The sequence below is a fragment of the Vigna angularis genome, chromosome 10 (assembly GCF_016808095.1).
Source record: "Vigna angularis cultivar LongXiaoDou No.4 chromosome 10, ASM1680809v1, whole genome shotgun sequence".
NCBI lineage: Eukaryota > Viridiplantae > Streptophyta > Magnoliopsida > Fabales > Fabaceae > Vigna > Vigna angularis.
In genome coordinates, this window is record NC_068979.1 from 24,396,601 (window position 1) to 24,411,741 (window position 15,141).

Genomic DNA, 15,141 nt, shown 5'->3' on the forward strand with positions numbered 1-15,141 from the left:
TTCTATTAACTTTAACTTTTTTAAATAATTAAAATCGTATTTAATCTTTATCAATTATTACATGTAAATGTAAAATCTTTAATTATTTCTTATTTAATATTATTTTTTTTTCTAATCAATACATTTGACAATTAATAAAGATTAATTACATTTTCAAATACCTTATGCTTTAAGAAAATTTAAATAAATTTAATGAAATAAAAATGATTATATTAACATAATAATTTTTTTATTATACTAAAAATGAGATTAAAAAATAATAAGGATTTGATTTGAACCACCGCTTCAATCCGTTATCTCTATCCATTCGTGTTTTGTAGTGTCCTCTGTTTGATGTCATGCGTAAACTGCATCTGTTTCAGATGCAGTTTACAGTTAGTAAGAAATTAGCGTGACAACAATGGCAATGTCCATTCTCCAATGCATTTCACATTCTCCCATAGAAGTCAACATAGAAGTTGCACTTCAACCTTCACCCTCCATTCTTTCTCTCATACCCAAATGCACCTCTCTCAGAGAGCTCAAGCAAATCCAAGCCTACACCATCAAAACCCATCTCCACAACACCCACACCGTCCTCACAAAGCTCATAAATTTCTGCACTTCAAATCCCACAACCGCTTCCATGGACCATGCCCACCAAATATTCGATCAAATTCCCCACCCAGACATTATTCTGTTCAACACCATGGCACGTGGGTATGCGCGGTTTGATGACCCTCTCAGAGCAATTCTTCTTTTTTGTCAGGTTTTGTTCTCTGGCCTCCTTCCAGATGACTACACTTTCTCCTCTCTTTTCAAGGCCTGTGCAAGGCTCAAAGCGCTTCAGGAAGGTAAACAGCTGCATTGCCTTGCTTTTAAACTTGGGGTCAGTGGTAACATGTATGTGTGCCCAACACTTATTAATATGTACACTGCCTGCAATGACATGGATGCTGCTAGGAGGGTCTTTGACAAGATCGATGAACCGTGTGTCGTCGCGTATAATGCGATCATCACGAGCTGTGCTCGGAGTAGCCAGCCCAATGAAGCCTTGGCTTTGTTCAGAGAGTTGCAGGAGAGTGGCCTCAAGCCTACTGATGTCACCATGCTTGTTGCTCTTTCCTCGTGCGCTTTGCTTGGGGCGTTGGACTTAGGGAAGTGGATCCATGAGTATGTCAAGAAGAATGGGTTTGATCAATATGTCAAGGTGAATACTGCTCTTATAGATATGTATGCTAAATGTGGGAGTTTGGAGGACGCTGTTTCTGTGTTCAGGGAGATGCCTAGGAGAGACACACAAGCGTGGTCGGCGATGATTGTTGGCTATGCAACACATGGGCATGGATCCCAAGCCTTATCAATGTTGGAGGAAATGAAGAAGGCGAAAGTGCAGCCTGATGAGATAAGTTTTTTAGGTATACTCTATGCCTGCAGTCACAATGGATTGGTAGAGGAAGGTTATGATCACTTCTATAGTATGATTCATGAGTATGGGATTGTTCCAAGTATCAAGCATTATGGGTGTATGGTGGATTTGCTTGGTCGAGCTGGACGCTTGGAAGAGGCGTATAAGTTCATAGACGAGTTGCCGATCAAGCCGACACCAATTCTGTGGCGGACTTTGCTATCTTCTTGTAGCAGTCATGGTAATGTGGAAATGGCAAAGCAAGTAATTGAGAGAATCTTTGAGCTGGATGATTCCCATGGTGGGGATTATGTCATTTTGTCAAACTTGTGTGCAAGAAATGGAAGATGGGATGATGTGAACTACCTAAGGAAAACGATGGCAGACAAAGGAGCAATGAAAGTCCCTGGTTGTAGCTCAATAGAGGTCAACAATGTAGTGCATGAATTCTTTGCCGGGGATGGAGTTCGTTCCACTTCAACCGTATTGCACCGTGCACTCGATGAATTGGTAAAGGAATTGAAGCTGGCTGGGTATGTACCTGACACATCTCTGGTCTTTTATGCAGACATAGAAGATGAAGAGAAAGAAATTGTTCTTAGATATCACAGTGAGAAACTGGCCATAACTTATGGTCTTCTGAATACTCCCCCTGGAACAACAATTCGTGTGGTCAAGAATCTTAGAGTCTGTGTGGATTGCCACAACGCTGCTAAATTTATATCATTGATATTTGGTAGGCAAATTATTCTAAGAGATGTCCAGCGATTTCATCATTTTAAAGATGGGAAATGCTCCTGTGGGGATTACTGGTAGTGGAGTTTGTTGAGCCAATAGTCAATATTTTTTATCAAGATTAATGAAGAAACTGCTCTATTCATTTCACAGAATTGAGTGCTAATATTTTGTGCTTGGAAGGAATAGCCACTGTATGCAACTCGGAAGATAAACAAATCAAGGCCTCTTCTTAAATGTTGGGAATTGGTAATGGTCATGACTGTCAACTTCGGATCATTAGTGATGAGTTACCTATGTTAGTGTAAATAATGAAAGAAATGTACATTTAACTTTGTAATAGTAGATATCTTTTGATGTTGCAGATTTATTGTTACAAACCAAACAATTTAGTGATAAAAGAGAAGAGAGAAAAAAAGTGCAATGTGATTTGTATGTTATTTGCTATCGAAAGGAAACTGCTTCTCTATTTTCCTTCTTTTGAGCATTTCTCTATGTACCATCCCACATTTCTTTTTTACCTCCACATTTCAAAAATAACATTCTTCAAAATTTCAAAATGTTTAGAATTTTTCAACGAATTTCGAAATTCAAGAAAGAAAAAAAAGTGAAGTGTAAAACTTTTTGAGATGTAGAAAATAATTTTGAAATTTTTAATAAATATGGCGGTAAAAAGAGAAATGTGGGATGGTGCAGGAACAAACACTCTTTCTTTTGGCACATAAACCTTCCTTACCTTCGGTGTCATATACCCCTCATGGACCAATTGCTCTTCCGGCCCATAACTTGTTGGGCTCCAACATTTTTACTGTAAGTAGCGAAGTTTTTTGAATGTTGCATAAAAAGCTTGATTTCTGTTCTATAGTTTTTATTCAATGTATAATATATTGATTTTTTTAAACTAAAATATTTTTAACCAAAAGATAAAGAGGTTATACCAGCAAACAATAAGGTGAGAAAATAATATTTAAATTAGGATAATTTTAGAAAAAGTTTTCTTAGATAATTAGATTTAGAAAAATAGGATAAGAAACAACCAATAACTTTTATCTGAAAAAAAGTAAATTAAATTTTGAAATAGGCGAGCCGGATTCTTTACAATCTTTCTTAAAATAAAATTATTTTTAGCAGCAAATTTACGTAGATTTTTACAGTTTATATTCATTTTAAATGTATATTCACAAATTTTAATCATTTCTGAATTTAATTTTTTATTATATCCAATTAATTACATTTACAATATGTTACAGTTTTCTTATTTATTAAAACTGAAGCAGTTTTTTTTTAAAACTTCAATGGTGTGCCGTTCCTAAAATTAAATAAATTATTAATTTAGTCAATTAATTAAATTTTATACACAACTCTTTCTCATAAAAGCATTGTTTATTACACAAATTAAAACATTTCCAGAAATAAAATGTCTTAAAATTTTAAATACATTTAATTGGAGGTAAAATATAGATTTTTTTACCCAATTTACTTCCTTATATGTCCCTTAATTTACATAAAATCACTTTATTCATTTTCTTGGTCACATATCCTCTTCTAAATAATAAGTAAACTGATTCTCTCAAATTTCTTATATTACATTTTTATTTCTATAATTTCCAAGTGTCCTTTTCCTTCCTGATTCCTTTGTTTCTTTCTCAGTGACGATTTTAACTCAATTTGATCTTTAAACCTTTCAAACTATATCTCAAATTTTAAAAAGTCACGTAAAAATAATAAAATATATAAATAATATTAATTAAAAAACATATGAAAATTAGTATGTAAAATAATAAAACTTATTATGAAAATTAAATTTTAATTAAAAAATAAAATATTATAATATAAATCCGTTAAAACGCGTGTTTCTGCAAATTTGCAAATAATTAACAACTGTCTTATGATTTGTGCTTTTATTAGTTTTGCTGATCAATCCAATCCAAGTTGCAACCTCCTTGCATTAGCTTGAATTTTGAATGTAATTTTAAAATAAATTTAACCCAAATTAGTTGAATTTACCCATTTTAACATCTTTATGAAATACTATAAAAATGTAAAGAAATGAATAAATTAAAAACTATAAAAATTAATTTAATTAACAAATAATTATTTTAGGGAAAATAGATGTAACATAGATACATATATAATAACGAATAGCAAATATCATGTTGTATTTAACGTTGATGAAAGAAAGTTACATTTTTCTACTAAAGTTATAGAAATTAAGAATATACTTAAATAGATAATTAAGAAATGGATTAATTTAAATTTTATTTAATTTAATTTGGAAATTTATACACATGTCATAATATAAGAAAAAAACACGATTTTATAAGGAAAGAGAGTATAAAATTATTTTATGGGATTTAATGTCTTTTATGCACTTGAAGAGGAAATTTTAAAATGAAAAAGAAAAAAAAAACTAAAAAGTGATTGAAGATAAGATTTGAGAAAAAAAACAAAACATAAAGTAAAAGGAAAGTTTAAAATTTTAATAATTCCAAAACTCTTAAAACGTAAAATTAAATATTAAAATTAAAAAAAAAATCATTATCAGATTCATGGAATCAATCTAGAGTTTTTTTTTTTAAAAAAAAAAAACTAAAAGTAATTAAATAGGATATTTGAGAAAAGAAACATAAAGTAAAAGGAAATTTTAAAAATCATTAATGGATACTTTTTGTCATCTATGATAAGTTCACTTGACTCAAGTGCTAGGATTACACATAATTAAGGAAAAATACACAATTTATTAAAAAAAAAGTTTAAGCTTTCAAAAAATGTCATACTTTTAAGAATGGAGATTTGGAATTTTGATATGTGATATTTATAAAATTAAAAAAAAATAGAGTGGCGACATGTTACTGGTATTCTGCAACAGTTACACACGTAAACCATATCAGACAATTAAGACAAGACAATGAATATATATATATATATATATATATATATATATATATATATATATATATATATATATATATATATATATATATATATATATATATATATATATATATATATATATATATGTAACGTTCTGATACTCTGCATTTGGGTTTCTTCTTTCCTTTCATTTTCACCAATTTTTGATATACCAATCCATAGTTGTAGCATTCTCTCAAAATCAAAGCCATAAAAAATCACATTCCATTTCTATCCCACCAATTCTAAGAACAAAGAGGTGAAAATGGAGTCTAAAAATTCCATTTTGGTCAAGCTTCTGCTGCTGTTGCACTATTTGTCCCTTTTCTGTGCTTCACAGGATTTTGATTTCTTCTACTTTGTTCAACAGGTAATCTAAAATTTCATTGGAAGATCATGCATTGATGCTTTGTGTTACAAGGAACTTTTTAATGAATCATTGTTTCAAGCTTTGCTTTTTCAGTGGCCCGGATCATACTGTGACACACAGAAGAATTGTTGCTACCCCACAAGTGGAAAGCCTGAAGCAGATTTTGGAATTCATGGTCTGTGGCCTAATTACAACGATGGCTCATACCCTTCTAACTGTGATCCTAACAACCCTTTCAACCCATCTCAGGTGCTTCATTATCATATCATATCTCATAATTTCTTAATGAAAAAAATATTTAGATATGGTTCTTCAATCCTAATCCACAGTCTCTGATGTTATCTAAGGTTTCTCTTTTCATAATATAACATGCAAGTTGCTATAAGAACTGTTTGCCTGTCTCCTCTTCTGTTTCTTCCATTTGACTCAAAAGGGCTTTTGGCACACAATTATTGTATCCATTTCAAAAGCCATAAAAGATGTTTTGCCTTTTATCCTTCACAGCACAAACGTGTTCAACTTTATGTTGGCCAATGATATGTTGCTAGATTCTAGTTGTTATATTATCATAATCTTTAATATTATAATGAAGTTAAAAAAAACTGAACCATGCAGCTGTAGTTTTGATGGAATTATAACTGAAAACTTCCAAAAGCTTTTACATTATGCTCAGAATTACGTTTTGAAACCTTGTAACTAGCTCTTTAACACAAGTTTCTGACTAAAGTATATGTCAGTTTTCATACCAAGCTATGGAAAAGTGATGCCTATCCCTCACCAGATAAACCGATCTTATTTTTTTATTTAGTTTTCTTTGGTGGAACCCTATGTCATTTGAACGTGTTGTGATGGAATGTTTTTTAAATTTACTGTAAAGTTCAGATGGTGAATACCATAACTGCTACGTAGGGAAGCTGAAATAAAAAAAATAAAAAACACTTGTATTCTAACCCTGAACAGTGTTGTGTTTGCATGATGGTTAATTTGGCAGTAATTTTGTGTTTATTATGATGACAGATATCTGATCTGAGTAGTAGTTTGCAAAACAATTGGCCCACACTTGCATGTCCAAGTGGGGATGGGATGACATTCTGGAGCCATGAATGGAACAAACATGGAACTTGTTCGGAGTCAGTCCTCAAACAGCATGACTATTTTGAAGCTGCTCTCAGCCTCAGACAAAAGGCCAACATCCTCAAAGCTCTTACATCTGCAGGTACATGTTAAAACTGTTACTATACAAACAAAAGTCCCACTTTGGATAAACAAGAATATAAGTTTATATACACATAACATATTTCTATCGGTAAGAACCTTAAAATGATACCAAAATCAAATCCGTATCTTATTATTGTAAGGACTTATGTGATGTGACCATATACACTCATTATCTTAACATGATAGATTCATTATCTGAGTTGAAAGTGGAGTTATAGTTTTTATATAAGTTTGATAATATGACTTATTGATTATTGATACTGAATGTCTCTTGTCAGGAATTGAACCAAACGGAGGATCGTACAGTTTGAGCAGCGTAAAAGGGGCAATAAAGGATGCAATTGGGTTCACTCCATACATTCAGTGCAATGTGGACTCATCTGGGAACAGCCAGCTATACCAAGTTTACTTATGTGTCAACAATTCTGGTTCAGATTTCATTGAGTGCTCTGTATTCCCTCATGGAAAATGTGGCTCAGACATTCAGTTCCCATCTTTTTAGCTTCTAAGAATGAGTAGAACTTTATACAAAATTTTTCTACTTCTTCTCATTTTCATATGAAACTGCTTTATCTAATAAAATGGTGTATCCAATTATAGCCAACACTTCTGCAACTTCTGTTCTCAATATGTTGGTGAGAATCTGTGGGAATAAATCCTAAGAATTGGAGATTTTATCTTTTCAGATATTGAATGAAAATGGTTTAAAATGCACTTTTCTTTGGTAAATTTAACTGAGTGTAATATATTAATCACCTCTGTTATTTTTTGTTTCTTTAAAATTCTCACTCGTGTAAGATGACCTAGCTGTTTAAAAACTGAGGATAAAATTGAACAAACTGTCAAAAGAAATTCACAGAAATAATTGTGTTTGGTCATTTTTAAAGCATAGTGTTATTTTAATCCGATATGCATTGACATTTTATCTTTATCAAGAATTAAAAAATTTAAAATATAAAATCAAATGATAAGTGATTGTTTATTCTTTTACAATTGATTTTAAAATTTTATAGCAATTGGTTGGGTTTTGATCCCTCCACCACCACCACCCTTTGCTCCCTCCACCTCCCCTTTACTGTTTTGCCTTTCAGTAAAGTTTTATTTTTAGGGTTGTTATTTTTAAATTTTTACCCACTCCAAAACCATTCCACTAATGATCTATTACTAGTTCCAGTAAAAACTTTTCTTTCATTTTAACGTTAGACTTCTTCCTTCTCTTTCTTTCGCTGTGAGAATATACGGTGGTATACTTAGTGAGAAGTTGCAAAGGTTGGTGGTGGTGGAAAGAATTGATCAAGCGTGTTGGGTCTCAATGGTGGAGTGGTGCGTACAGTGGTGGTGCTTCCTCCAAGTGCGTAATCGAATAAACCCTAAAATAAAAAAGGTAAACTTTAAACGGATGTGAATATCCTTCAGCGGATGTTAACATCCGTTTAAGGTAAAGATATCCGTCGACAGAAGTCGAATATCCGTTGAAGGCCAAACGGATATCCCACATCCATTTTGGCCTTCGCGGGGACTGTTCAGGCGGCACACAATCGAACCAACAGCGACAACAAACCATTAACAGTGACAAAACATCACATATTCAAACCACACAAACAATAATAAACCCTAAACTAAACTACCTAACATAAAAAATGAAGAGAATGGTGAAGAAAACCAACCTGAAAAAACGAAAACAAGGTGCAAAGAACTCGATCCAGGCTCCTCCTTCATGCTCGTCAACGCTTTGGACGCTCCTCGACGCTCCTCCACACCACGGCGGCGACGCTCCTCCACACCATGGCGACAATAGAAGCTTTCAAACCAAAAGAAAAATTGGGAAGAAACAAAGAAAGGAATGGAAGCGGGGAGATGGGGAGGTGAAACGAAAATGGGGAAAGGGGAAGAGAGTTCTGTGGGTGGGTGCTGGAAAAGTAAATTAGAGTTTCAAATGATTTAAAATAGGGTAAAAGTAAAAAAAAGTTTTAACTTAAGGATATAATTGAAATTAAAATAACGTGGGAAGATGGAGGAAGTATACGGTGGTGGTGGGAGCAACACCCCCAATTGGTTTACACTTGTTTTTTCTTTTTCTTGAAATAGACTACTGAAATTCAGTAAAATATCTAATTTTATACTAATTAAATATGCTAGTTAAGAAAATGTTAGATAACTTCATTTCATTTTATAAAAATACATTTTTAAAACTATTTTTAGTCACATTCATTAGATCCTTTATGGATGTCTAAAAATAAGGATTTTTTTTCTTAAATAATCACTTAATAAACGGGTTAGCTCTGCTTTTTTTACCCGTCCTACCTTAGACTTGCCAAAAGCGCATTATATTAGCCCTTCACACAAAAAAAAAACATAAATTATAATCTGTCCCTTCACATGTCAACAAATTTTCTTTTAACTTTTCTAATTTTAAAAAAATATTATTAAAATTATTTTGTATATATACTAATTATAAGAATCTAAAAAATAGAATATTAGAGTTAATAAGTATTTTAAAATAATTTTAAAATAATGAGAGTGTGTTTTAAAGTTAAAATAATTCGCTAATATAAATATAATTTCTTAAAGTCGTTTAATTGCTTAAAACACAAATTATTTCTTTAAAACTCTTTCTCCTAGTTTTTCCTCATTTCTTTCTAAAATATCTAACTTCACGAATATTTGTTTGAAGATCAGGAAGTGTCTGAGAGATCATGACTAAGTAATCTCCATTCCTATCTGATCAGTTTTTAGTATTGAGCAAGTAAGTTTCGACTCTTTTTTTCCTTTCTTTCTTAGATTGAAATCGTGCATGTTGATTCTTGTCACACGTGCCTTGTGTTATCTTTTCCTAGTTTCTTGTTAATCTAAGATCCTAACGACTCATTCTGATAACAATTTGATGATTTGTAGGCGTTTCTAGAGTTCCTTGCATTTGAAGTAACAGTTGAGCGTTTTTAGAGTTGTAGTAGTTCTCTATGAGGTAAGAAAAACTAATGTTTTCTTTAGTTTTAAATTAAGAACTGTGAATGATAGTTGTTAGTTAGTAATACTGATTTGGTTATGATTTGAGATTATTGTTTTAGTGATAATTGTGTATGATGAGTATGTTTGATAAATTGATGCATGTTGTTATGAATTGTAGTGAATCAAATTGAATGATCTTATGTATGTTGTTGTTTTGGAGTATGTTTGGTGTGAAGTTGATGTAATATTGAGAATTAAGGATTTTGATTGAGTTAGAAGTTAGTTTTTAGTCTAAAATGGGATTTTGACAGGTGAAAGGTTGAGATAATGATAAAATGAGGAAATTGTATGTTTGGGTCTATGTTATAATCATTTGGAACTTCTTTAGGTTTAGAGTTAAAGAGAAATCTGATCTAAGATGAGTTAGTAGTACTTTAAAGGTGTTTTGGTTAGTTTTTAAGGGACATTTTTGGGGTTTGGAGTAGTGGGATTTTGAATTATAGGCTATGGTCAAATTGGTCAGTTTAGAAGGTATTGATAAGTAATTTTTGACTTGTCAGAGTCCCTAAGTTACTTAAAAATGAGCTAGAACAGGTAGAATGAAATTTTGGTATCTAAGTTAAGAATTTAGTTGTTTTTGAGTTGATACCTTGTTGTAAACAATTTATTATTAGTTTAAGATATGTTATACACTTTTGTTTAGGTCTAAAATAATTTATAATCCAACCTAGAAGTGTTAGAAGTTGGTAAAAATGATTAGGATAGGTAGTGAGTGGTTTAAGAGTGCTAATTTTGCAGTTTTAGTGCTGCAGAATTATGCAGTCCGGTTGGGCAAGCAGAATGGGCTAGTTGAGCAAGTTTAGAGAAATTCTAGTAGTGAGTTCTAGAGGTTGGGCGAACCAACTCACTCAGTTGGGGAGCTTGCTGTTTTGGTGTGAAGGAGCTCACTGAGCAAGTATTTGGGGCTTTTGCAGAGGCTGAGCGAGTCAGCTCGCTTAGCTTGGGAGGACTATTGTTTTGCCTCTCACTAGGCGAGCAAGGCTATTAGTTAGGCGAGTGAGTATGTGTTCTTGGGTGATTTTGAATTCTTTTAATTATGTGTATGGTTTGTAAAAGTTATAATGTTTTGTTGTATTATTTATGGTAAGGTTTGGAACATATATGTGAATGGAATGAGGTGCGTAAGAGTTCTAAGGAGGATTCTTAATGGTTATATCAAAATGTTGTTAGTATGAATTTAGGGAGCTGATTCTTGGTGGTTATCCTGACACTCTAATGATCATTCATTCTCAAGTAGAGATGATTGATACATGTGGTGAGAGTAGCAAGATGTCTTAGTTAAGGTGCTTTGAGTATGACCTAAGACGAGATACAAACTAACCTTTTGAGTGTGGTAGAGTGAAACTCATTGACACTGACTTTGCAAAACGGTAGAGGCCACCGCAAGTGTACAACCCGTCATCGCTTCACATTCATACTAAATCCAAATAGTCCAATCTAGGTTTTGGCATATTTAGGATGATTGAATTACTTTATATTAAATGTGATTCATGTGTGAAATGTTACAATATAATATAAACTGTTTTGTATCACTAGCTTACCCTTTTGTTTGTATGTTTTGTTGGTATGTTCTTGTACGTGATTGCCTTGATTATGATTATCTGGTGGGTGTGAGCAGAAGGTGATGAGGTGACTGTGGAGTAGACCCTAGGAAGTGAAGACAACCCAAAAGCTTAGTAGCTTTTGTAATAAATCTTTAACCATTCTCTTTTCCTTTAGTTGTTTTGAAAACACTAAATCTTGTATATATAGTTTTGAACTTAGTAAATTTGTATATGGAATTTGATTATGTTTAAATGATTCTCATAATTTGTTAACTGAGCTATTTTATTAATTATGTGAATTCCTTTATAGTTTAATATTATATATTTGGAAGGTTACACTAACAAATAAATATTTAAAATATATTTAATTACAATTTTTTTTTCTAAATTTTTAATTGATTAATTAATATTTTTATTGAATAAATTAAATTACTCTGTTATACTAATTAGAAATTAATGATTTAAATTATAATAGAATTACATATTTATAATTTTATAAAAAAAATAATATAAAAATTTATTTTTTAATTTTCTTTAATTTTAATTTTTAAATAAAAAAGAAAAACAAAAGAAATCGGCAGTCAAGAACGGATTACTTCATCTTAACACGCTAATTTGACGGATTAAGTGGAACAGACTAAAACATACTAACGAATTAAAAATTTTAATCGAGCTCGTCCCATCTGACATACTTATCTAACGGGTCATAGCAATGCATGATACCTTTATATTTTTCCTCCATTTGGATAAAAGTGAGTAGTTATATTCATTTAGGTAAAAATTGTTGTTTAAGATGATATTTTTGTTGTGATCATTAGTTTATTATATAAGTTACAACTACGTTTGAAAACAAATTTTGTTGCATTCTCTCACAACTTCTAGATCTGGATCCACACTCTATTACCATTCAATTCGAATACGTCAATGTCCATCAAATAAATTATATTTTTATCTCTAAATTTTATTAATGTCTACGTATCAAAGCATATAATTTAAGATACCATATTTTTCATCTCTAATCTGAATTTGATAAGGTCAAAACTTTTGAAGCTTTCTTTATCTAAAATAAAAAAATTAAAATGTCAGTTAAAACAACATTACCTAAGTTAAGAAAATGAAATTTCAGATAGCATAAAATAATCACTAAATTTGAAATATTTTAAATTTAAAATTTAAAGCTCTGTCATAATTTTATCTTCAAAAAATATTTAAAAGATTGAAAAAAGAAATATTTTTACATTATCTTTAATCTCTATTTCTAAATAATATAAAACCAATAGATGCATCGGAATAAAATATAATCTAAAAGATGTTTGGAGGAAGAAATAATAATTGCAAAGAAAAAGTTGTAAGTGATAGAGACAGTGAAGAAATTTCAATGGGAAAGGGTTTGTGCTAGTTGGTATATTTCTGTTGCTAAAATGACAATCTATAAGCCAAAACAGCCCCTCAAATTGACTTACTTGCAAGCAAGACCACCAAAGCTTTTGAACTTGACTTTACGTCATTAACATTGCAGCCAACAACCACACAACAACGTTAAAATTTACATCCATAATTAAAATCTTCTTAGTATAAATTTGCTGCTAAACTTTCAAACATCTTTCTTCCACGTACAATTAATTCTTGTCCCAGGGACTTACTTGCCGTGTAAAGGCAGAAAAAAGTAAACTGAATTTATGGATATGCTTTTATAGACATAGATTAGGTATCACCACTTCATATCGGTCAACTTAATGTTTAAAGTAATAAAAATATTATGATGATAAAAACTAGAAATAAAAAATGAAATAATAAAACTAAATTAATGAGTATTGTTCAGATTGAATTATTAGGTTTGGAGGTTTGTTAATTAATAATTATGATAAATTATTGATATTGGTAGCTATAAAAAGTGAAATTAATAGTATTGGATAGACGTTAACTAATTAATTGGTTGATTACCTAATGACAGCTTAGAGGGCACGTTTTGGTGTACAATTAACAGAATACAAGTACGTGAAGTTATAGATAAAGAATGGGATTGATTCGCATATTCTCCATAGCATGCCTTGTAAGCTCAAGCATCATAAAATATTTTCTGGCCTATAAAAACATTACTTTGTCAACATCCTTCATTGTTTGTTTTCAATTAATTAAGAGAGGAAGCAGGCATCAAAGATCATCAAAGATGAAACTCATTTTTTGTATTATATCCAAACTTCTCATACTGCTATGTCTATCAGTTGCATGCCTTTCTCAGGACTTTGATTTCTTCTACTTTGTTCAGCAGGTAAGGCAATGTGTATTGTTTTGACTCTTATAGTAACTTCATAGATAAATTTGTGTTTCTGAATTAATGTATACATTTTGTGTGTTATGATTCTATGCAGTGGCCAGGAGCATACTGTGACACAAGGCAGAGCTGCTGTTATCCTAAGACTGGGAAACCTGCTGCAGATTTCAGCATTCATGGACTTTGGCCTAACTACAATGATGGCTCCTGGCCCTCTAACTGTGACCCTGACAGTGTCTTTGATAAATCTCAGGTACTTGATAACAACTTTCATGATAAAAAAAAAATACTTCATATGACATTCATATAACATTTGCTAGTGCCAAATCCCACTTTAGATAAATAATGTCAATTCTGATTGAACTTATATTTTATTAGTGGAGTACTTATGTTATGGTTGATTCAATTTAAATCATATACTTTTACAATTATGGACATCTAACACATCTTGGATTTCAACTAGAGTAAAAGAAGTTAAAACAAGGTTCATATAAAAATGAAGAAAAGAAGAAGGAAAGAATATACCATATCGATAATTAATATATCTAAGTATATACATTTGATAATATATATATATATATTGATGCAGATCTCAGAGCTTATTAGCAGCATGGAGAAGGAGTGGCCATCCTTGAGCTGCCCAAGTAGCAATGGGATGAGGTTCTGGTCACACGAATGGGAAAAACATGGCACTTGTGCACAATCTGAGCTTGATCAAACTGAGTACTTTGAAGCAACTCTCAAACTCAAGAAAAAACTAAACCTCCTTAAGATCCTCAAGAATGCAGGTACATCTTTTTCATTTCTTTTCTATATATTCTTTTTTCATACAAAACTTGTTATCTATACATTTTACGTAATTAGAGCAACAATTCTAACAGAAATGAATGAATTTCAGGGATTGAACCAGATGATGAATTTTACAGTCTAAATAGCATAACAAATGCCATAAAAGAGGGCACTGGGTTTACCCCTGGAATAGAGTGTAACAGAGATTCAGCTCGTAACAGTCAACTCTACCAAGTTTACATGTGTGTGGACACTTCTGGGTCAGATTTCATTGAGTGTCCTTTGCTTCCAAGGAGCAAATGTGGTGAACAAATTCAATTTCCCAAGTTTTAACAAAATTTAGTTCACTAGTTCATCGTGTTTTTCCTTCTTCGTTCTTCTCTATCACATATGTGCTTCATTTGGAGCACTAAGTTGTTTAAGTCATTGATGCTTGCTTATATTGATATAAAGTGGTGGAGATGATTAGTTTCAGAAAGTCAATATCAATCAATTTTAATTGCATCATGTCACAACTTTAATCTCACTTATTCTTCATGATGTTGTAGGTTTATTACATATCATATCTTAAATGCAATGCATTTTTTTTTCTTTTCAAAATCCTTTTTTATATATATATATGAATTATTTTGGATTAGAGCCTAAATCTTGACAAATTATTTTCCATTGGATAACTTATTAATAATTCAAATTTTTAGTTAAAGTTGTAAATTATAAACCAATTTAAAGGAACTCACAACAAACAATCAAGTTAAAAATAAACTGATGAAATAGATTTTGTATTATATTAGTATTAAAATATGAATGTCTTACTATAAAGAAGGTTAAAATCAAGATAATAATTAGTAAATAGAGAAACAAGAAATAACAAAATGGTGTAGCAATGAAACAAGAATAAAAC

The 15,141-nt window shown here is 31.3% G+C and overlaps 3 protein-coding genes across 3 annotated transcripts; all 3 read left to right on the forward strand.

Annotated features, from left to right (window-relative positions):
- The first annotated feature begins 296 nt into the window (after window positions 1–296).
- LOC108335138 (pentatricopeptide repeat-containing protein At2g02980, chloroplastic) lies at window positions 297–2,591 on the forward strand. The gene has a single exon (XM_017571078.2). It carries the CDS (start codon window positions 401–403, stop codon window positions 2,201–2,203), a length of 1,803 nt encoding a protein of 600 aa, XP_017426567.1. The 5' UTR covers window positions 297–400; the 3' UTR covers window positions 2,204–2,591.
- Window positions 2,592–5,164: 2,573 nt separating this feature from the next.
- LOC108335432 (ribonuclease 1-like) lies at window positions 5,165–7,337 on the forward strand. The gene is made up of 4 exons (XM_017571451.2): window positions 5,165–5,405; window positions 5,499–5,654; window positions 6,423–6,621; window positions 6,902–7,337. Exons 1-4 carry the CDS (start codon window positions 5,301–5,303, stop codon window positions 7,123–7,125), a joined length of 684 nt encoding a protein of 227 aa, XP_017426940.1. The 5' UTR covers window positions 5,165–5,300; the 3' UTR covers window positions 7,126–7,337.
- A 5,894-nt stretch (window positions 7,338–13,231) lies between these two features.
- Window positions 13,232–14,840, forward strand: LOC108335416 (ribonuclease 3). The gene is made up of 4 exons (XM_052869844.1): window positions 13,232–13,448; window positions 13,549–13,704; window positions 14,041–14,239; window positions 14,350–14,840. Exons 1-4 carry the CDS (start codon window positions 13,347–13,349, stop codon window positions 14,571–14,573), a joined length of 681 nt encoding a protein of 226 aa, XP_052725804.1. The 5' UTR covers window positions 13,232–13,346; the 3' UTR covers window positions 14,574–14,840.
- Window positions 14,841–15,141: the final 301 nt, after the last annotated feature.

Coding starts and splice junctions, on each gene's coding strand:
- LOC108335416 (XM_052869844.1), top strand. CDS start 13,347: ATGAAACTCATTTTTTGTATTATATCCAAACTTCTCATACTGCTATGT. Junction 13,449..13,548: donor TCTTCTACTTTGTTCAGCAG/GTAAGGCAATGT, acceptor GATTCTATGCAG/TGGCCAGGAGCATACTGTGA. Junction 14,240..14,349: donor TAAGATCCTCAAGAATGCAG/GTACATCTTTTT, acceptor AATGAATTTCAG/GGATTGAACCAGATGATGAA.
- LOC108335432 (XM_017571451.2), top strand. CDS start 5,301: ATGGAGTCTAAAAATTCCATTTTGGTCAAGCTTCTGCTGCTGTTGCAC. Junction 5,655..6,422: donor ACCCTTTCAACCCATCTCAG/GTGCTTCATTAT, acceptor TTATGATGACAG/ATATCTGATCTGAGTAGTAG. Junction 6,622..6,901: donor CAAAGCTCTTACATCTGCAG/GTACATGTTAAA, acceptor GTCTCTTGTCAG/GAATTGAACCAAACGGAGGA.
- LOC108335138 (XM_017571078.2), top strand. CDS start 401: ATGGCAATGTCCATTCTCCAATGCATTTCACATTCTCCCATAGAAGTC.